This window comes from Xiphophorus couchianus, chromosome 19 (assembly GCF_001444195.1).
Source record: "Xiphophorus couchianus chromosome 19, X_couchianus-1.0, whole genome shotgun sequence".
NCBI classification, from domain to species: Eukaryota; Metazoa; Chordata; class Actinopteri; order Cyprinodontiformes; family Poeciliidae; genus Xiphophorus; species Xiphophorus couchianus.
The window spans coordinates 12,392,362-12,415,691 of NC_040246.1; the positions used below are offsets into that span (position 1 = coordinate 12,392,362).

The window sequence follows — 23,330 nt, forward strand, 5'->3', positions numbered from 1 at the left end:
GCGACTTGTGTCCAAGTCATGACTTGACTCCCCATCTTTGTAATGTAATCTACAGAAAAAGATCATACTGTATTTACATCAAGCAGCTAATGTGTACTGAAAAGCACTAAGTCTGCAGTCAAAGAGTGAAATAAATGAGGAGTTGAAAGGTTCAATATAAAGAGATGGGCCCTGATTAGATTAGCCATGGGTGGCAGCGTCATGGGGGTAATATTCTGAGACATCTTTCTACAATAAATATATTTTTAATTTGTGCTCCTTTATTAACCAGCAAAATCACTTCAAAATAAATAGCACATTATTAAGTCTTCTAGTGGCTCTTACTGTTCTTTATCATGAGTTTGTATCACAGCGCAATTCATCTCCAGCCATTCTTCACTCTAAATATGTTTTATATGAGCCTTCATTTATCATGGCCTGTCAGCTCTTAACTGTATCATTATTCAGTCTAGAGTTATAAATTGGAATCATTAAACGTTTTTTTCATATAATCTGATGCAATAACTGCTCCCCCTTTATTGGCTTGTGAAAAGAAAATAGTAAATACAATTGTCTGTCAAGATCTTTGGAGATAACCGTCTCTCTCCGGCTGGAATGAAATTAGCCCGGCCGAGGAGACAGGATCAATGTCAGCAGATTTGTTCGACTTTCATCGTGGAGGGGACGGGGCGGTGAGCAGATGAAGGATGGAGAGAAAAGGAAGCTGACATTGCCGAACCCGATGAGGAATGTGGGCTATTGCTGTCAATGTTTTTTTCATACAGTGGTACATCAATCAGAGCGCCTTTGAACTTCCTGCTCTGCAGCTCTGCAGGGACATTTGTAATGGAGCTATTTCATTCCCCGGAACTCAACGTGTGGACTGTGCATCGTTTGTCAGAGACATTTTCATGAGAGGACATGGAGTGATTAACAGTGACAATGTGAGGTCAAACGTTTCATCTTTTGTATCATATTCAAATCAGAAGAGGACCTTGGCAGCATGAACTACGCCTGTGACTACCACATGGTAAACAATAACAGGAGTAAATGCTTTCTACATTCTGAAAGATCAGAGAGTAAAACACCATCTTTTATTCTTCTTTTCTGGATGTATTTATTTTCTGCACTGCTTCCACCACAGAACACACAGGCAGCTGAACAAAAAAGAAGTTGGAAGGTGTGTAAATTGAAAAAAAAAAAAGTTCTAGTAAAGGTTAATGGTGTATACATAAATAATCAGCTCCTATCATACTGAAATAATTCATTTTAAAACAATTATAGTTTCACTTAATAAATAAGTAAATACTAATAAGCTTTTTCTCTGGGTGAAGATTGCCACCTGCTGGTGACCTCATAAATCCTAATTTGTTTTCAATTGGATAGTTTTTAAAGTTATATAATATAATATAATATAATATAATATAATATAATATAATATAATATAATATAATATAATCAACTCATGTTGCAACTCATTTAAGCTTGTCCTTTTGTAACACAAGCAACGTTAACAAAAAATGAATGTATTTATACATTTCAGTTCATTCAGTCAATCAGATGTAGATTTGATTATTTTTAATTTAATCACTTAGCACTAAACCTAACCTATCTTAAAAAATAACCTGAAAAAAATAATGAAACAATATAAAAAGAGTATCAGCTGTAAAATGGATGTTCAAAAAATTATTTTAATTCAACATTTTCTTCTTACTGGAAGTAATGTTAATGATTTGGAGTGGTAGGGCAAGAATTTTGACTTGAACCTGATATCTCTGGAGGGAGCTGAAGATTATAGAGATGGCAAGGAGCCTTTCCAACCTTACAGGCCTGGACCTTGACATCAAAATATGGTCAAATGGTCAAAATACCATCGGAAACATTCGAAAATATGATCAGAATATATAAGATGGAGCTAGACTGCTGTAAAGCCAAGGAGAAATTTTACATTTATTTTTCATTATTTTGTTTTTAAATAGGTCTCCAATTAGTTTGTTTTGTTTTTATATTTCAACATTTATTTGCTTGATTTCAACTCAAGCAAATAGGGTCAAGAGCAACTTTGAATCGTGAAGACTTATCATGCAAGCCTATGCTGCCATCTAGTGGATACTATATAGGATGACAACATGTGAGACATCTGAGAGATTTCCTAGATCTACATTTCCTAGATGAAAGCAGCGCACAGTGATAAATGTTAGGTCTGAAATTAATGGATTTGCTTGATGGTGCAGTTTTTGTCTTGAAGTCTGAACTGACAACGTCTAGACCAACTGGTGGAATATATGATATGGAAATATTATGTCCAGTATTTCTGATTGTTGTACTTTGGAAAGACGTTTTACATTGGAAACCTTTTTTTTTTTTTTCTGAAAATGCAGTAAAAGGTTTCTTTATATACTGTAATATGGGTGGTTACAGAAGTCTGTCCCTGATTCCGGCCGCTTGAAGTTGAAAAAGTATTCTCCAATCACATATTTCATGGAGGAGGATTCAAGTTTTAGTGTTAGCAGGAATTTATTTTTATCCACACAGAGTTCAAGTCCAAGTTTGTGTGAAAAATTCCATTGTTTGCTAAATGTTCAGAGCTTCATGGCAGGGATATTTATTTACCCTCTTCACACACCCGTATTTCCACCTGCACACTGGATATGTTTATGTGTAAACTCCAGAGAAAGGGAGTTGGTTCACCCCAAGGTCTCTGTTCTGTCAGCAGGCGATGAACCTCAGTGATGCTTCTTTTACATCCTGGTACTTCTTTATTTTTGCCTCACCCTTGAAACGTCCTCATCTGTCCGTGTGAAGTGTGTGAAGATATAGGAAAGGTCTGGAAAAAGAAAACACATTTTTCAGACTTTTCGCTGAGCTATAAATTACACCACTACTCCATTAAACCACGGCTTGAGCAAATAAAGAACTACTAATGCATTGAAAATTGGGTCTCTCATATCAGGAGAAAGGTTCACTTTTTGAATATTGTGTTTACTTCAAGTAAGTAAGTAATTTAAGGATGCCTAATGAAAAATAGCAAATTACTTATTCTTTCAGGGCTATATAACAAAGCTGTGTCCCCACCACCACACGCCTCTCATATATCCATCTTTTTACAAATGCAAAAGTATGTATGAGAAGAATGGAAATGTTCCCACATTGCAAAATGTATGTATTTACTTATTTATGTTTGTCTATTAGTTTTACTTATAAATATTCTTGTGATTATTAAAGATCTGGCTCCCTTAAAAAAGGTAGTGCAATTTACTTAAATGTGCAACTTTAACAAATTAGCACAAAAAAATAATAATAATATTGATCCTAAAATATCTGTTTTCAGTTAGTGTTCACACTTTTTTAGACCCCTTAGACAAGTATTTAAAATAAAGGATGCTAGTGGTGTTGCTCATCAATACACCATTTTCGTCTCTAACATAGTTTGATCTTGTACATTGTACAAGACAAGACCATGCAACTGAGTCTTTTGTCAGTGCTTGAAGATGATGAGACACACGACCAGCTACGTGTCCTCAGTCATCCATGAACCATGTCTTGTTAGACAGGCTGATTGTGCAAACGTGTCATCACTTTGCACCATCTTGTCGATATGATTGCAGATTTTATTTATTTTTTGTCTTTTCCTGAGAACATGATGTGACCTATAGAACTGTCATATCGAGTGAAAAAAGAAATTAAAGGAATGTTTTTGTCTTGTGTCCTTTAAGGCCAGAGTTCAAATTACTGACATACTCCTCCTTTACCTTTCACTGTGATATTGTAAGAGTAATAGGACGGGTCCTGTTTTACGATATAGCAATTCTATTACATAAATTTAATTTTCAACGTCATGTAAAACATATTGAGGAACATGAACTCTTTACTTTTGAAAACATATGTTTACTTTATCTCTTGTTCAGCTGTAAAAGCTGATGACTTTTTTCCATCAAATTTGCATGACGAGAAAAGAAAACGTTTAAACTATTATAAGGAGCCCATCAAACCCGTCCTCCTGGGCTTGCTTCCACTTGCCTTGGCTCCATTAAAAAACAAAAATAACACAGTGCTGAGAATGGCTAAGAATGAATCATCTGAAGACAAGGAGACAGTGACAGATCCATTTTTAACTTTTGCTCAAACATTTTAGCACCAGAATGCTAATAACATCTTGGTTGGTTTGGTTAAACAGTCACTGAAGAGTGGGTATCAGTTTCAGGGGGTCCCTCTTTGCAGACAGTATCACTGACACTCCATTACCTCCCAATCCACTCACACTTAAAACAGCAAAGTGATCTTTCTTCTTGATTTTTTTTCTTTTCTCATTTTGGAACATCATAACCGCAGCTTCTCTTCTATTGGGATTTTATGTACAAGAACAACACAAAGTAGGAATCAGATTTGTGGTAGAAGGAAATGCACAGTTCTTGGTGTGGTGGAAAATTAACTCTGGATGTCCACCTGAGACAACATCAACATGGAAAACTTGGTGGTAGCATTTTGCTGTGGGAATGCTTCTCATATGCATAAATATGAGAAGCATATTGATTAGGGGATGGATGGAGCAAAGTACAGAACAAGTATAGAAGAATGGCTGACCTGAAGACCTGAAACTGAGGCAGATGTTAATCTTCTGGAAGGAAAATGACTTCAATAAAAGGCAAGAGCTGCAGTGGAATGATTTTGCTCAATGTAAATGTTAGAAAGGTCTACTTAAAATCAAGATTTAATGTTCACTGATGTTCTCCATGAAATCTGACTGAGCACAAGGTACTTTGCAAAAATAAATGGGTTATACATTTCAGTCTCAATATGCACAATCCCAAAAGAAACAAAACTTGATTGGCTTGGTGTGGTTCTACAAATTGTTCTTTAGAGTCTCAAAGGGATTCAGACACACTTTTCAGGTTTTTATGTGTAAAAAATCAAAGCAGATTTTGAGCTCAGCCACGGGAGGAATGAAAAGCACTGAATTACGTGCAGAAACAAATGAGACTATTAAAATCTTCTACATTCCAGAATGCACTTCTTTGAACCATTTTCATGTACAGTTTCCAGGAAGGATGAGCTTCACAGATGGAATCTGAGTGACATTACAGAACTAACAAAACAGCATATTTCTTTGTCTTTAGATAGCAGCACTTACTCAGGAGGACACGGAACTGAATGTCTTAGTCAATGCTTGCTGTGTAAAAGACTGTGCCATTGGACAAACATTGGATCCAAAATAAATTACAGTCTGCTGGATGTGGATCTGCTGACTGTACATAAGGTGGAACCTAGAATGTCAGAGTTCCTGGGGAAAACAAACTGACCGAATGGGGTCACTACTTAAGTTGTCTAATTGGTTCCCTCTCCTCTGCTTTGAGAGAAGAGGGCATAGAAACCCCAGCTCTGTATGCCTGCATCATCATCTCCAACAGAACACCCCGGGTATCATCATGCCACATCGCAATCCATATTATAACATCAACATGCAACATCACAATCACAAGTCATTGTTTGGGTATAATGTTTGATGAAGTTTAAGTTTGTTATTCGCGGCTGTAGGAACACTTGACTTGAGCACCCATCTCTAAAGATGTTTTGGAGAAGTGGCAGTAGGTTGTGGTCTGCTGCATTTGGGCCCACTTTAAAAGCTCCACTAAGACTTCTCCTTTGAGACAATTGGACCATGAATCACATCAAGAAAGGTTTTGTTTTATCAACACAAGTTACCCCCACTTCAAACTTTCCATTGAGAAATCTACAGTAATAACCAAAACATCATGAAAACACCAAATAGCCATAAAGATAACATTAAAAAGCAACAAACATAATTTGATTCATCATCTTGAACAGATTCTTTGAAGTGCTATGAGTTGATGAATTGTTGGTGTTTGTAAGGGGCTGACAGATGTTGCAGATTTCAACACAGCTTAACGCCCTCTAATTATCATGGATGAAGCTACGTTCTCCTTGACTTCTCATAACACTACGTGTTGTCTAGGAAACTCACTGAGACCTCAGGCCAAACCCATAATTAGCTGTAATATGGGTGCACACAACTCAAATACGGTTACACCAACACTGACATTGAGTAAGCTCAGTTTTTTATTTTTTAATTTTACATTTTCCAAAGCTGTTCCAAAGAATAACATCATCTCATGTGGGCTCTACCACACACGCCATCATTATCACAACTGCTCTGAACACTATTTGACGGGACTCGTAATCTTACTTGTAACTGTTATCACTAAACTCCTAGTTGTGCAACCACACCCTATATCTTTTATTTGGTCTTGTGAGCCTTTGCAGAGTTCTCCTAGATCTAGGTACAATTATAATTTTGATATCAGACTGAAAATAAAAACAAAATACACTGAAATATCTTGTGATACAAATTTACTTGAGTCACAGTACCATGGCTTTCTATTAGCTTTCAGATTGACATTCATTTCTAGTTAAAATTATAACAAGTTGGAGACTTTGTCTGCAGTGCTGAATGAGCATGATTGAGTGGACAAAAACTTGATCTGACTTAAAGGTTTAGAAAAATGTATTGCTCATCAAATAGGTAGAGCAGGAATGCACCAAGAACACCTTTTTTTAATAAAGTATTTGCATGGATGAATATAAACACTAAGGGACTAAAAATTTCAAAATGTTTGATAGACTTGTAAATGTTGACTCTTATGAGATCAAAATTTCTGGTAAGATGTCTATTAGGAATGCATTTCCTCTATGACTGTTCTTCTGTTACCAGTTTTATACACCGGCATTTTTTTTTTTTTTCCAGCACCATCTACTGTTTAAACTAGTAACTATGGCACCTCAGTTGTGCCTGGAATGAAAGTGTCAAAGTCAGGGGGACAATCTTCAAGGCCAAATTCTCACACGATAGCCTGCTTAAGATAACCACAGCTTAAGCCAAAGTATTACCATTCCATGAATAAAGCTCAAACACAATCCATGTTTCATGACCACAGGTCAGAGGCAGAACATTGACAGATTGGAAACCTGAAGGCTTTATTTTTATGGGTCAGCTTTTGTTTGCCACAGCAGACTGGAGGATGCCGGCAGACAAATTCCCAATCTGTTGATTACGTCTCTAACCCATCCTACAATCACCCATAAAAAAGAGGCAAGATACTTGAACTCCCCAAATTGATTAATAGACAGGCCTTCTAGCAATCTACCTTTTCCTGTTGAGAAAAAATACTTCAGACTCAGAATCACTGAATCTCAGCCAGAAATCTCTTAAAGTACTGGTAACCAACTTGGTGCTCACAAAAGGCCATGGCTTGAAGAAGTCAAGAGAACCACATCATCTGCAAAACCCAAAGTTGCAACCCTGATGTTCTTATACCAGACATCCTCCACTCCATGACTGCCCCTTCACATACATGAACTCTCAAACAGAATCAATGACAAATGGCAGTGTTGGTAGAATCCATTCTGCATTTAGAACCAGCTAAAGTCTTCTTTCGATAGTATAAAAAAACATGTATGTTGGGTTATTTGGCCTCACTGTCTTGCTCTCCTTGTGCTCTACTGTCTTGTGTGTTTCTGTGTTACCCTTTGACTGACTTGTCTTCAGGGTGCACCCTGCCTCTTTATCAATGACTGCTGCAATTACAAATCCTGTGAAAATTAGGCAGTAATAACAAATAGATGGATGTTCCAAAGTGTACAAAATATAATTCATATACATATATGAATTATATATTACTAAGTTTATATTAGTAATGTATATGTTTATATGGCTAGTTCTTAAATACTATGCTCGCAAATTTCACACAACTATGGTATTTGCACTTTTGCACACTCGCATGGCTTTGCTCCTGAAAGACGTGGGAACAGCTCATAGAAAGCCTATCTTGAGATAAGATGCATACAGGCATGCAGGTCACAGAAAAACTCATGCATGTGTTCTTTCACTTGCTTGTCTGGTTTTTATCTTTCAAATTTGTTGAGTATTAACGGTGGTAATTAATACTGAACATCCTGGACAACACCAATGAATACACTCTCTATGAAAATGTTTTGCCTTTTGCTTTATGTATGGTAAAATCAATGACAGTCTTTATTAAAAGAAAAAAAAAAGCTTTCTAAACAAACATTGCCCTGTGTGAAAAATTTATTTCCTCCTTGTTAAATAAAGAAATAACTACATGGAAAAAGCATGAATATTTTCCAAAGATAACACAATAAAATTACTTGTAGACCTTAATTAAAGTTTAAAAGTGTGACTCCTTTCCCATACATGGTTGGTTTTTCTGCTTCATAATTTTAACTTTTCTGTTTTTCAGCAGGATCATATTAAAAATACACAAATTATAAGTTCTCCAGTAAGCCCCTATAATAATAATAATAATAATAATAATAATAATAATAATAATAATAATAATAATAATAATAATAAACCATGTTAAACAAATAAAAATAAGTGAGATATTTTCTCAAGTCACCTTAGAATCATGTCATCTCACAGGGAATCAGTGGAAATGATCGGTTTACAGATTAAAACCTACAGACTGACAAATTCTGTAATTCAAAAAGGCAAAAAATAATCATAATGATTGATGTATTTCAACCTGAAAATCCTCTGTACCACACTGTACATTTCACAGAGAAAAATACTTACATACTGTAGAGTTTCCAAATAATTCACGTTAGCTTAAAATCTGGGTCATTTGTACCACTGACACAGTAGAAAATGTCTAGCTCAACCGCAAAACCATGAAAATATCCACTATCCACTGTACCATATTGTGAATTGTGAAAGCATGATTAATAGGAGAGAAAAAGTCAGAACCTAAACATAAAAATATTACTACAAAGTCTCAATTTTATGATTCAAAAGACTGGGAGTGCAGTGCCATAAGCAGCACATTCATTCAGGAAGCGGCATGTTGAAGAAAATGGGGGCACTAAGGGGTTTTTTCTTGGCCAGCAAGTCCAGGCTTGGTTGCAAGTCTATGTATCCCTACTCAGTGCAAACATGTCAAATATTTCAGCACCAGTATGACGGAACGAAGATCACTTATTCCTCTGCTATTTGCATCACAGGCTTTAAAACGAATTTGGGCTTAAAGACAGTAAATTATTATCTTTTTAACATTTTAATTAAAGAGGAAAAAAATCTCTATTATCAATTTAAAAACTGAAGTAGTTTATGATGGCTTGATTAAGATTTACCGTTTGCTTTATCAAATCCCAACTCAAGTTTTTCACATTTATTTTCTTGAACCTGCTTCCAGAGCTTCAGCTGCTCAACGAGGAGAAAGAGACGTCCAGCTGATCAGTCCACACGTGTGGTAAGGGAACAAACAAGTCTCCAGTATGTGGACACTGAACCGTGATTCAACAGCTTTCAACAGATCACCAACATTACAGACGACCACAAGCAGGAATTCAGGTGCATTTCAGGAAATTGGCTCAGCTGTCTTTTGAGAAACGTGAAAAGTGCAGGTTTTGCTGGAATATATGCTACTGAGAACACCCAAATCAAACCAACTTCCTGGCCCAACTGGCATCCAAAGCAGGGTAGAAATAAGGGAATGTATTTATGGGCGTCTGGCTGCGGTACAGTGAGGTCAAAGCACTGATATCATTCATGAAAAGATCCTTGCAGCCCTGTATATTAATCTGAAGAAAAAAAAACTATGTGATTTAATAATTTTTTTTTCCTACTCATACATAAACATAAAGTTTTTCTTTTTAGAATAAAAAAATAATCTTCTTCTATTCTCAGGAATCTACACCTTTTCAGAGACATAAAACCCCAGATTTTGTTTCTACGGCGCTGTGTCAACAGTGTCCAATCCATCTTTGGGATTTCTTTCTCAGAAGAACAAGACTATGCTGGTAACATTGATTGATATCGAGCTTGGCATTTGAAAGAAGACACAAGGTTTTTATAGGCTCATTAATCTTAAAATGAGTAACTGTCAGAAGACATACAGTACCCCTATCCCTGACATAGAAAAGGCCCCTCCAAGGCCGTAATTTCTGGTTTGGCAGAAAACAATATTACACTGTGCCTGATAGAAGGCCTTGAATGTCCTCTTGCACAATTTTCCTTCTTAGATCTGGCATATTTAAGCTATGAAACACAGACTTGTGCAACAATAGTAATCTCACATGGCTGTTCAAAGAAAAGGTTCGGTTAAGGATAAAAATCTCTTTGAATCACAGGTGCCTTAAAGGGCAAAAAATATACTTCTTAGAGAAAACACACTTAAAATACAAAAAAGTAGTTCTAAAAGTAAAAGTCAAAAGTTAATCACAGAAGTTGTGGAATAACAAGGTTAAAATGCAGTGTTTATATCGGTTTCCACATGTGACCCACTGTTTTCAACTTCTCTGGCCGACTTCCAAGTACGACAGCCATGAATCAGCATCGAGTCTAAAGTGCTCCGAAAGTAATTAAGGGCCCTCCTCTTAATTGACAACAGATCCAGACAGGCAAGGCCTGAGTGCCAAACAAAAACTATGGGAACATACAGAGACATGTGTAACAATGCTGAGAAAAGTTTTTTGAATAGATAACATTAGCTGGGAGAGTTAAGACTCTAGCAAGACAACATATTATATAACAAGTCACAAAATAAATTGGTTATTTTTATGCTTTTTGTTTATGTTTGTGTGATTCACTTAAAATTTCTCAATGAGCTCCATCACACATCAAAATTTGTTACGTCTGTTTAGAAAGTTCTCCCCATGTTGAGGAATATCCTCATTTCCTTAAAATGATACAAATATTTTTTTTTTCCCCCCCAACCAGAGGTTTCTGTATGTGACCACAGAGGGAGCTCTTCATTATGTTTTAACTCGTCTTGCCATGTTGTGACATTAAACACCTTAGTAGTGATATTAGAAAGTCATACTCGGGCACAAGATATGAATAAATTTAACATGGTAAAATCTAAATATTGATATTTAAAACATTGCACAATTCCATCCTCTCAATCCTTTAAATGAGGATTATAAGTTAATGCCTGATAAACGGATCTTTTGCCTCCTTAGCACTATTATTCTCATAATAGATGCTTATTATTTACACTTGTTCAAAGGCTGTCTACTCCAAAACAGTGATGCAATTAAATACTGGTTTTCATCTTCTATAGACCACCTGAATCAAAATCATTGCTCTAAACAGCACCTGCTGTTTAATAAGAGAATTACTGTTGTGCATTTGAATTAAAGTCTTTCAACAGGAAGCAGCTGTAAGCCTGGTAAAAGAAAATGTTATTAAAGTGGAAGTACAGGGGGCTTACGACATAAAAATCTAAATGTAGATTCTTCACTATATGGTAATTTGATACAAAAACCCAATGGTTTCATTTTTAGGACAGTTAGCATTTAACAAAAAGTTTACAGCTGGAGGTTGTTAATAGGTGTTTCTGGATTTTCCTTTTACTGGTAGGTGTTTTCCAGGTTCTTCCCTTCACTATTCAGTTTTGCTTATGACGCTCAATGTGTGATTTTACATTTTCTTTACTTGTTTTAAGTAAAATAATCCAAAGAGTTAAAGCATCCTTGTTTCATATACCACTGTGGAGAATTATCCTTTCTCCCTGTTAGGTTCTTGATGAGGTTGAACAAGAGTCAATGAGTTGAATTCATGGATTCCATTTATTAATACCAAAATACAGCTGGTCCATTTCTCATGCTACCTTTAGGAACTAGCTGGACAAAATGGCATTAAGCAACAGTTTGTAATTCTATTTGTTAGCCTCTATCTAAGCTACGTCCTAAAGGGAGCGTTCCCTAGTTCCTCATTTCCTTTAACCTTAGTTTTGAGGGTGTTTCCTAACATGTCATTTCCCTTTGCTTTAGCTTTGCAACTAGCTAAAAGAGATAGAAGAAAAACACAGAATTATTTGTTCTCAGCACCACCTGATTTGTTTGATTTATTTGTTCTTTACTAGCAGAGTTCGAACTGAATTAACAGGTTAGATATATTAGTACATTTCAAAAATTTTAATTTTGCATAAAAACACAAGTTATCTATATATATTATATAGAATCACAACATGTAGAGTGATATATTCCAGCTCTATGTTTCTAGTAATTTTGATCAGATAACTGAGACCCAGCAATACATTTTTGTCCTCTGTAGAGCACATAGGTTTTTTGTTCATAACTCTGAAACCATACATGCCACTGTGTTAAATCCTGTTGGTCCTTAGAGAGGACATCCTGGGCCTCGAAATGTGTTCATATTTGCCACAAGAGAGTCCCAATGTTCTCTCCAAAGGACATACTCTAAAAATTAAATAAAAACATGTTTTGAAATTTTTTCAATTGTAGTGATGTTTTTTCACTCCAAAGAGTCATGTAGTGTAAAAAAAAAGAAATTCAAAAACTTTTTTTTCCCTGGGTTTCAGGAGGATAATAAAAAACAATATCTCAGAAAAATGGAATATTGTGAAATAGGCCATTATTGTCATTATCGGGAACTAATCGGTCTTTCCCTGTCACATTCCCTGTGTCAAGTCAATCCTAAATAAAAGACAATGTCAGAGGTCTTACCTTGGCGGAAAAGGAAAGGGACTGGACTGTTCTACAATGGCCGAGAGTCCTGTTTTCAGATTAAAGTAAATTTTGCATTTTATTTAGAAATCAAGGCCCCAGGGTCTGGATGGACAGTGGAGAGACGCATAATTTACATGGCTTGAAGTCCAGTGAGAAGTTTCTACAGTCAGTGATGGCTTAGGGTGCCATGTCATCTCCTGTTGTTAGTCCACTGTGTTCTCCGAAGTCCAAGAAACTATGGACTTCGGCAGTCTACGAAGACATTCTAGAGCACTTCAAGCTTTCCTCTACTGACTAGCTGTATGGTGATGTTGATTTTATTTTCTACCAATGCACCTGCCCACTCTGCTAAAGGTACTAAGAGCTTTCTATTCTTGGTTGGCCAGTAAATTCCCTTGACCTTTTTCCAATAGGAAATACCTATGTTGCTGTCAAGAGGAAGAAAAGAGACACCAGACAAAACAAGGCAGATGGGCTGGAAGCAGCTATCAAAGCTGTTTGGCCTCCACTACACTTATGCTGTGCCACAGGCTGATCGTGTCAAATTAAGGCACAATAATGTGACTAAATTCAATGATAAAAAGGTGGCAGGCAAAGTTAAAATGTGTTGTTCATTAGCGACAACAGTCCCAGGGTTAAGAAGCTCACCTTGCTAGAAAGTTCAACATTAGCATTAGAACTGTTACTAAACCTTTTACCTGACAGCTTCAACTAACTGTGCTACTCATTAGCAATGACTGCCTCTGGACTAAAAAAAACTCTAGTTCCTAGAGTCCAAGTTTGACTTTGGCATCAAGGCATAAAATATTACTGAAATAGAAAACCATTTAAACCTTCTGCTAATATGTTCTCTTTACCCGAAGCATTTGCTGAAGCTCAGCTTGGTAGCCAGATTGACATTAGTATTGTCACTAAGCTAGTTAGAGCTCAATCCAAATGTAAATCAAATAACTCAAATCAGTGGTTAATAACCAGACCAAAACATTCTGAAGTGCAAAAATGTACATTTAGCCTTTTAATCCAGGTGTACTGGGTCGGGGCTGGGCTGATAAACAGGCACCTTGGGTATTTGATTGAATGGACCGGCAAACATTTTGGAAGATGCATTTTATGCAAGTTAACCAATTAGCATCTCTTTTGAACACTTTGTGATTTTGGCATGCCCAATTATACCTCTTACCTCTGGCTTAAACTGCCATCTCTGCTCTTGCATTATACATTTATAAATCCATTTGTGTGGGCTGTTTTGGGGGTGGGCACCTCAGTCAATTTCTTAAATCCCCATTTTTTCATAAACCTCTGTGCCTAGCATGAGCAGGACTTGCTGGACTTGCTAAAAACAAAGAGCAACAAAATAGCATCTGAAAATTTTTTATTTTTACAATACTGTTCAATGTATGTGTGTTTAGACAATTACTACACAAAATAACTCATTGTTCAATGCTTGTTACCCTTAAAAGTTCTTGAAAAAATTTAATTCATGAGCCAGACTTTGTAGTTTGATTTGTATTAAGTAAGCACTTCCTCCCATTCTTCTTCTTCTGCTACTATCATTTGAATGCAGGCAGTCAATCTACATACTGTTTGAAATGAGAACTACAGTGTTTCAGCTGCACGCAAACGAAGAAGGTAATTTTTACTAAACTAGTGCAATCTGATCTCTACAACATTATTTCACAAACATGTATGCACATGTGTAGACTACCCTACGGACCGAAAAAGTTTTTAAATGCAATACTAATAATACTTTACCTTTAATATAAAACATACAAGATCACAGTGAAATGTCTTTTTGATATTTAGCAGTATTTAGAGCTAAATTTAAAAGCATATGGTTAGTAAAACCAATAATTAGAATGAACACAGTAAATACAACTTATTAAAACTAATGCAATAACAAATATTCATAGAGATCATCTATAGTCTAACTAATCATGATGGTGCACCTGAAGCAAAAATGCAGAGCCATACACTGCAGCATATACAATTTACAAAAATCAAGCCTGACATTATGTTTAAGATGTAAATGCTTCTCATACTGTAACTGCAAATTTCTATTATAACTGAAAGGCTTTGACAGCTTTTATATAAAAATTTGACTGCATTACATAATATACACAGATTTCCCCCCAGAAATTCTTTCACCTATAAATACTGTAAAATTGGCAGGCCAATGCATATTGTGTACCCAGTTTTAAAGGCGTAAATAATTTGCCATTTTCACTGCGTCTCTCCAAAGCACCAATTCTCAGACAGCAGATCTGAGTCATAATTAGAAGTACGTTTAAAACACAAAGAAACACGAGACATGTTTGGGGAAGGTCACAAGCAATTACCAGCCTGGTAAAACAAACAAAAAAAATAGCTGGCATGTCTCACATGGCACCACCGTGCGCCCTCATTAGGCATGTTCTGCAGCTCAGAGTGGGTCTCATGACTATAAAAGAAGTCAACTCCCTGCCTTCTGAGGCTGGTCTAACCAGCAGGAGCACAAAGAAACTACACAACACCACCTCTAAATCAGATAGGAGCAGACAAGCCTTCTCTGCTATGATAATCAGTGGGAGAATCTGTGTGGTTCTTTACAGGTTGGGAATGGTTGACTTTTAGAGAATAAAAACGTATTTCCACTCCCTCCTTTCAAATGAGTAACATGGACATCAGACAAAAGCCTATAAAACGTTAAGTGTTTTGTTAAGTGTTTACACCACAAAATTTGAGGTCTTCAAATAAGGTAAAGTTAACCTTCTATGGGAGTATTAGACCTAATTGCAAACCTGAACCATTTTACCTTTAAATCCCACCGCTTGTGTTTCCTTCTATGCTAATAGAAGCAAGTTGATCCAAAGTTGAATTTCCATATAATTTATCCAACCATTTAAATATTTTTGTGAGCATGAGGATTAGACAGCTGACAACATCAGGATACTCGCTCCCTAACGATCAGAATGATCTATACCATCAGACTCAAAGTAACACTGATCCTGTTCGCTGGATTCAAGGGAAAATAGAAGTTTAAATTTGTCTTAAGACTTTAAAGACAAAGCACACTTGAGGACGTTTATCCTTTGATGACACTTAAAACCAACATCAATATTTACCAACTAGGGTCATTGCACCTTGCTGGTGTCAGGTGTCAACTGAATGAGTTGGGGGGACATTTTTATTTAACTCTGTCAAGACGTCTGTTTGAACTTTTCAAGTCTGCGAATGACTTGATGGCATAAATTAATTACTTTAAGGGAAAAAAAATGAATTTACACCTGACAAAATGTTCATGCGGCATAGCAGCTGTAATTTTTTTTACACTAGAAAAAGTGTGGAAAATATAAATTATGAAACTTATTTTGATTTTAAGCACATTACTTTATATATATATATATATATATATATATATATATATATATATATATATATATATATATATATTATTCAATAACTGTTTAACACTATAAAGATTAACTAATTTTATGATAAGAATATACCTAAACAGAATTTAACTCAAAATGTAGTTTAATAAGCTCTTACTTCTATTATTTAATGTGTAACAGAGAACAGTGGCACCAATTTATTTATGAGGGTATAAATAAGCACTTAGTTAAAGTTCAGAACTGTCATAGGACTTTTGCTTGTCAGTTTATGTGTTGGAGCAAGAATTTAAGTTTGCGTACAGCTTTAACTAGGAATAGCAACATTAAAGCAAAATGCAAGCTTGAAGTCGAGTCTTCATTCAGCCATTAGTATTGCGCAGCATATTTTGAATGTGGACATGAATGGACAGGTCAACATGCCACCTTATCGGAATAGATTTGTGCAGAGGCTAGGGTTAACTCTAACCCTACCTAAGCAAAATGATTTTTTTTTAATCCCAGTTTCATTGATCAAATGCTGGTCAGTGAAGATTTCCGTCTTTGAAATCTGAGGGCTCTAGTAAAATTACAAGAATCCATAAATAGATAATGCGTAATCCATAGATATCAAATAATTCTTATGGGCAATATAGTTTCACTAGATCATATAAGGAATAAAAACATATTTTTATAAACACATAAATGTGGCAGAACGAACAGACTTAAGTATTCACATCGTAATATACATAAATAAATTCATTTCATTTGTCAAATATACTAATACATATCAAGTATTAGCTATTGCTGAAAAATGACTAAGCGTTCAACAAATTAATGTTTTTTACGTTTTTATAGCGTTTTCTGTTGTACGAATTTGTATAAAAGAGGTCCTATCAAATCAACAACTGAGAAACAGAGAAATTTTTCATAGCTGTGGCCTCTACGTGACAGAAAAAGATTTTAAATTTGAAATCAAATATTGAGGACTGTATTTGGTATTTATGTTTCTACTGTCGTGTTTATGGGGGAATGTATTGTGGGAGTACACTAAGTCCTGGAAAAAAGGAGAGACGCCGTTCAATATGTGCTTTTGTTTTGTCACACCTGAGAAGCGACAACAGACAGTTGCGAAGTGCACAAAATTGCACCAACGACTTCTTACACGCAGATGTTGTAGCCTAATTTATAGAACATAGACTTTCTTTCTTTGACTACTTTATGTGCAAAGTTTTCCGAATGGTTTCACACTCAAGAAAATTAATTTGTTAAAGATTTTTGAAATTCCAGTAATGCAACCTGTATAACGAACTTTTTAATTCAATGTACAAAATCTAGCGCTTTATATTTGTCTTGTATACGTGTTGCCTCTCGGAAATAATAAAAAAAAAGAATTTCTAATATCGCAGCAATTTCGTAACAGATACTTAGTAATAATGTTTCTTAAATAACCACTTAGTTCCGAAATAAACTAAATACGAACAAGGTCAAGAAATGCTTTTGCTCTACATAAAAGCGAGGTTAAATATTTTGTCTTTATTTTCCCCACATCTATTGGAGATATCAATCAAGAGTTGTGAATTTTTTTTATGCCACTCAGCTATCACTGTAAGCGATCATAAAACGTCTCTCGGGCTAAAATATCAGACGTGATCTTAAGGTTAATAAACGAAAAGGCCGCACATTGTGGCTATAATACCGAAACTTTAATTAGTAAAACTGGTTTGAGTTAGGACTTCAGACGTGCAAAAAAGTAGTTGAAAATGTAGAAGTCTTAGACGTGATCTTTCCTACCGCACCTAATTTTGACATCTAAACTTTGTAGAGTGAGTTGCAAGAAAGGACCGTTAATAAAAGCACCAGTCCGAAGAGTCACGCAAGTAAACGGATAAAATACTGCAATTCCACAGTTGTCCAGACGAGGGGGGTCCACAGATTAAGTAATAGGGAGAAAGTGAGTGGGAGACGGTGAAAGAGACAGACGGAAGTATGCTATGCATCATCACATGGTATATAGCCTATATATACACTGCTCAAAAAAATAAAGGGAACACTTAAACAGGTGTTTAGCACTTAAAGTGTTCCCTTTATTTTTTTGAGCAGTATATATATATATATATATATATATATATATATATATATATATATATATATATATATATATATATATAGTTGATAGGGTATATAACTTACCCTATCAACTAGGGTAAGTTGATATATGTCAACTTACCCTAGTTGATATATATATATATATATATATATATATATCAACTTCATTCTCCATGTATTCTAATATTTCGAGAGATTGTGTCTGAGACCCTCCCTGGTTGTAAGCCGGCCTGATGCTTTCCATGTGTCCTGCTCTGTGATCTGTATGATGGGCTACAGCAGACAGGCAGGACGAGGGGTAGGGGAAGGGGTGGGAGCATGTGAAAAAAGAGAGTAAAGAAACAGGGATGGGGGATTGGAATACTGCACCCTGTTACCATTGGGTCGACTGTTAAGTTTTACAAGTAACGTTTTGTGAGCTTATAAACGATACTTTCTAAACTCACACAGGAAACTCGGAAAACACGCTGTGATAATATTCCTCTGTGGAATCCAGTTGATATCCCAGAGTCTGGTGAGCTCTGCCATCTATAGAGGTATCGATTACATGAGGCCATTCTCATCTTTGATTACCTAACGCTGGCCAGTAAAATAAAATAGAAAAACTCAGACTGGAAGTGTGCATGTTATTCCCCTAGCTCTTTAAATATCCGGTCGGAGCTGTGTGTGTATATATATATATATATATATATATATATATATATATATATATATATATATATATATATATATATATATAATACTAGCAGTTAACATCTTAAGCCATGCCATTTAAACATTTAAATCATACATAAAAGCAGCGCAACAGATTACATTGAAATCTTGACAAGAGTTTCAGCAATTTTTTGACATGCACAAACACCAAATCTATCATATGTTAGTTCTTACCATGGGCTGCATGTTGGACGAAACGTTTTCCTCTCTTCCACTTACCCTATGCAAAATAATGAAGGGAGGCTGCACAGCTCCGACCGGATAGGCTTCGTATTGGCTGACAACCTCTCCAAGGCAGGGCAACCAATGAGACCAGAGAGGGGGCTTGGCGTATAGCAACGAAGATTGACGTGGAGGACGCGTCAAATTAATTCCAGCAAACTGAACTCCCCGGGATAACTCCAATTTGCATTAATCGGATGAAGATCACTGTGGTGCCATTGCGCGCAACGGGTTTCCAAATATAAGAAGGGAAGCGCGCTGGAGCAGTAAGGAGGCTGATAGAGGTCCACTCTTTTCCCCTGTTTGTTTGGGTTCATTCCTCTCGCTCCCTCCTTTCTCGTCTGGATTCACTATAGGACGCATTCAGCTGTCTGGAGGGACACCTTTTACTTCCCGGCATCTCATACCAGTGTAGGCAAATGGGTAAGCCCAAAGCGTGCATGCTCCAGTGATGTTATAGAAGCGTTACAACTTCGCCACGGCAGCGTAAAGACAAAAAAAAGTTATTAGACAATGGCCAAAAGGGGGGAGATCGTTGGCGACAATTTGCCAACTGTATTTAACAGTGGATTGTGTTTCCCCTGACTGCATGTTTGGGACTTTAACTCGTAAATGGAAACACATCAACCAATTACAAGGCGAGAAGTTTGTTGAACGGCTCTCTAATGTCTGAACTTCAAGCTCGCCATTTTTAATGTTGTTTTCATGCATGATGGGATAAGGATGCGGCAATCAAATAGTCTGCACCCTTTTGCACGGTTGTAAAATAGCGGATAGAAACCCAAAATCACCTATGATTGACATAAACAGCTTTCTAAACTCGGTTAGGACGCAAGCTGAATATTTCAGTTGCGCCTGCGGGAAGATGTGATTTATTTTATTTTTGTTTTTGTTTAACTGTTGCTAAAAGTTACAATTTAATTCCTTTCCTCCCTGCAGAGCAAACCTATGGAGAGGTGAACCAACTAGGCGGCGTGTTTGTCAACGGGAGACCCCTGCCCAACGCCATAAGGTTGAGAATCGTGGAACTGGCCCAGCTAGGCATCAGACCCTGCGACATAAGCCGGCAGCTGCGAGTCTCCCATGGCTGCGTGAGCAAGATTTTAGCGAGGTACAACGAGACGGGATCCATCTTACCCGGTGCCATCGGTGGGAGCAAGCCGCGCGTAACGACGCCAAACGTGGTGAAGAACATCAGGGAATACAAACAGAGCGACCCCGGGATCTTTGCCTGGGAGATCAGGGACAGGCTTCTAGCCGACGGTGTTTGCGACAAATACAATGTTCCCTCCGTGAGCTCGATCAGTAGGATTTTACGCAACAAGATCGGGAATCTCTCCCAGCCTAGCCAGTACGAGAGTAGCAAGCAAGCCTCCGCGCAGGCCGGGCTTTCCTACAACCACATATACCCTTATTCCTACACCAACGCAATGTCTCCAACTGGCACTAAAATGGGCACCCCACCTGGAGTACCGGTAGCTGCTGGGCATGTGAGCATATCGAGGGCCTGGCCTTCCCCGCACACCGTCACCAACATCCTGGGAATACGAGCATTCATGGATCCTACAGGTGAGAGTAAAACACATCTTTTTAACTGCGTTCTGGCGGCGAGAGGTCTGCAAACTCAAGCAGCTGCGCATTGTTCTTTTATTCTGCATGATCAATTGTCATATCATCTGGTACATCTGTTTTGGCATCAGGTAGAAAAAAAAAATCATTGAAAGTTATACCAGTCCTCCATTTCACCATTCAGCCAGAACGCAGTAAGGCCAATCTCAATAGACCTTTTCATGGGATGATGCATTTGCAAACACCTTGCTCACCTGCTATATATCCCAGCTGATCCTTTAAATAACGGCCAGAAGCATTTTCTCTCCCTTTTCCTGGCTTTTAGAACCGTGTTTTCACTGTCACGTTGCTTTGTATATTTTTAACGTGCCTTGAAAAATTAATTTTAATAAATAAATCATCATAGATTATAGTAGCAGATTTTATTTGAAAATCATCTGTATTTTTTTACTTCTTAGGAATATTTAGGATTCGAATAACATATCAGAAAAAATAAAATCTTTTTTTTTGATCAAAGAAAATATCTATTGTAATCTCTAATTTTTTTTCTGGAACTTTAATTCAGTTTTCACAATTTCAGGTTAAAATAACATTTTGTGTGTAACTTATTTGTTTATTAATAGTTAATAGTTAATAAAACAAATCTTCACTAAATACAGGGGAAAAAAAGTTAAGTATTTTTATAATCTATTGTTTTATCTACTTTATTTTATTTTGCCTTATACAATTTACTGTTTTCTCTGATGTTTTAAAAATGCTTCTTTGAAATAAGGCTGTGGCTGCAAAATAACTTAACATTAATATAGATTTAATAATATATTTGCAAATTTAATTTGGAATGCCCTTCGATCAACTAAAACTACAGTTTTTATACCATTTTGACATAAGTTGACTTTTTTCAATTTAGCAATTGCTGGAACGGAGGGATATCCCACAAAAATGGAGGACTGGAGCAGCGTGAACAGAGCAGCTTTTCCTGCTTCGCACACGGTCAACGGGATCGACAAGCCAGCCATCGACGCAGACATAAAATACGCTCAGGTAAAACAAAAAGCGGCCTGACATAAAAAAATAAAAATAAAAAATACATATACTCACACTCAAATTAGACGTTTGTTCAACACTGTTGTGTTTATGTTATTTGTAAAGAAAGAAGTACGGAAATATTTAGATATTAAAGACAATATTATTGATCATAAACCTCAAAGTGATATTAAAAAAGGCATTGTTTTGCTAGTTTTTCCGATGAGAATTTTAACCATTAAATATACATCGTGTGTTTTGAAAGCTACAAAAAAGAGACACTTTTAGGCTTATTCAAAATAAAAGCAGAAAGACAAATGTGTTAGAGACCAAATGTCAGAGTTGCTCGCAATAATAATCACTTATTACCCTCCCTATCTCCCCCACCCCCAACATCTTATCTTTCCGCCTCAGCCTTCCTCCACTCTGTCCAGTTATGTCTCGGCGTGCGCCTACTCTCCAAGCAACCAGTACGGGGTTTATAGTGGCCCAGCAGGAGGCTACGTGGCCCCGGGCCACCACCACTGGCAGCCACAGAGCCCGGCCCTTTCCCACCCAGGCAGCGGGATGGCCATGCACGCGGGGGAGATCCACTCGCCCATGGCCTTCAAGCATCAAGTCCGAGAAGGTTATTATTATTATTATTATTATTATTATTATTATTATTATTATTATTATTATTATTATACGTATCTCATTAGCGTATTTATGTATCATAAATGTAAAATCAACTAAGTGTCGTTAGAGTTCAAATTTTAAATTTAGAACTCGACAGTTCAAACTTTTACGCACCTAAATTAAAAAATACTGCGTGGTAAATAGAGAAACCTGAACAAGAAATCTTAGCAGTGCTCAATAAATTACTATATATATATATATATATATATATATATATATATATATGATGAGTTGATCAAATAATGAACAACTCATTATTTGAGTTGATCAAAATAATCATCTGATCATATTTTTATATTTCCTCCTCTTCTTTTTTGTGCCTTTCAGGAGACAGAAAGCCCCCCAGTCCTCTGAGCAAACAGCACCAGCATGAAGACTTGAACAGTGTGCATGGACTCTCTCTCGCTACCTCATCCTCCTAACCGGGACTCAAACACACCTTAATTACCAGACACATTTAATTGAACTCATTTCAACAGCTCCAACAGTAAGTGAGATCACTACAACGGCTTGACTGACAGTCAACAACAAAAACGCAGGCGCCGTCAACATGCGTAACGAGTGCGCGCAGCAGCTCTGTCGGCCTTCATGGCTACTTGAATGTAAGCTTGCATGGATGTATCGGTGTTTTCCCCTCCCTGGTGGATAGTTTATTTCCCTTTTTTTATGTTGTTGAAATATTTCATGTCGCTATAGGCTGTATCTAATTGAGGCTACAGGATAAAATAAAAACTACATGTAAATCCGCTCAATGTTTATTATAAGACGAGGTCTATCCAGTGATTCGCCATTATTGTCCTAAATTGTGACCATGAGTGACTTGACGATGCGAACAAAGGTTATAAATTGTCTAAATGTAAAATATATACTAAAGCTTTAATTATATATTTTTATAATTTCATTGTGAATATATCTAAAAAAATAAAGGCCGTCTTCAATGCCATCTGTTGTTCTAGTATACATTATTGTTTGTTTGGTCCGTGAAGTGGCACCAAATTGAAGAAGGGGCGCTAACTGGCTAATGTAGAGTTAAGATATCAGTAATCACATTTTGTAAAGTTTTTGTACAAATTTTGTTTGCTCTTAACTTCCCCCTTAAGGTCAATGTTTTAATATTACTTATTTTTTTCTTGAAATTGAAAGCCTGCAATTGTGAAAATAATGAAATCATTCGTCCTACAC

General features: G+C 36.5%; 1 protein-coding gene across 1 annotated transcript; it reads left to right on the top strand.

Moving 5' to 3' along the window:
- Window positions 1–19,053: 19,053 nt before the first annotated feature.
- Window positions 19,054–23,091, top strand: pax1a (paired box 1a). The gene is made up of 5 exons (XM_027999977.1): window positions 19,054–19,301; window positions 19,818–20,447; window positions 21,355–21,488; window positions 21,885–22,098; window positions 22,476–23,091. The coding sequence occupies exons 1-5, from the start codon at window positions 19,298–19,300 to the stop codon at window positions 22,568–22,570; spliced, it is 1,077 nt and encodes a 358-aa protein (XP_027855778.1). The 5' UTR covers window positions 19,054–19,297; the 3' UTR covers window positions 22,571–23,091.
- The last annotated feature ends 239 nt before the right edge of the window (window positions 23,092–23,330 follow it).

What these genes read in the sequence shown, in the direction of transcription:
- pax1a (XM_027999977.1), top strand. An exon ending in AGCATTCATGGATCCTACAG is followed by an intron (nt 20,448 to 21,354) that starts GTGAGAGTAAAA and finishes TTTTCAATTTAG; the next exon opens with CAATTGCTGGAACGGAGGGA. An exon ending in CAAGCATCAAGTCCGAGAAG is followed by an intron (nt 22,099 to 22,475) that starts GTTATTATTATT and finishes TGTGCCTTTCAG; the next exon opens with GAGACAGAAAGCCCCCCAGT.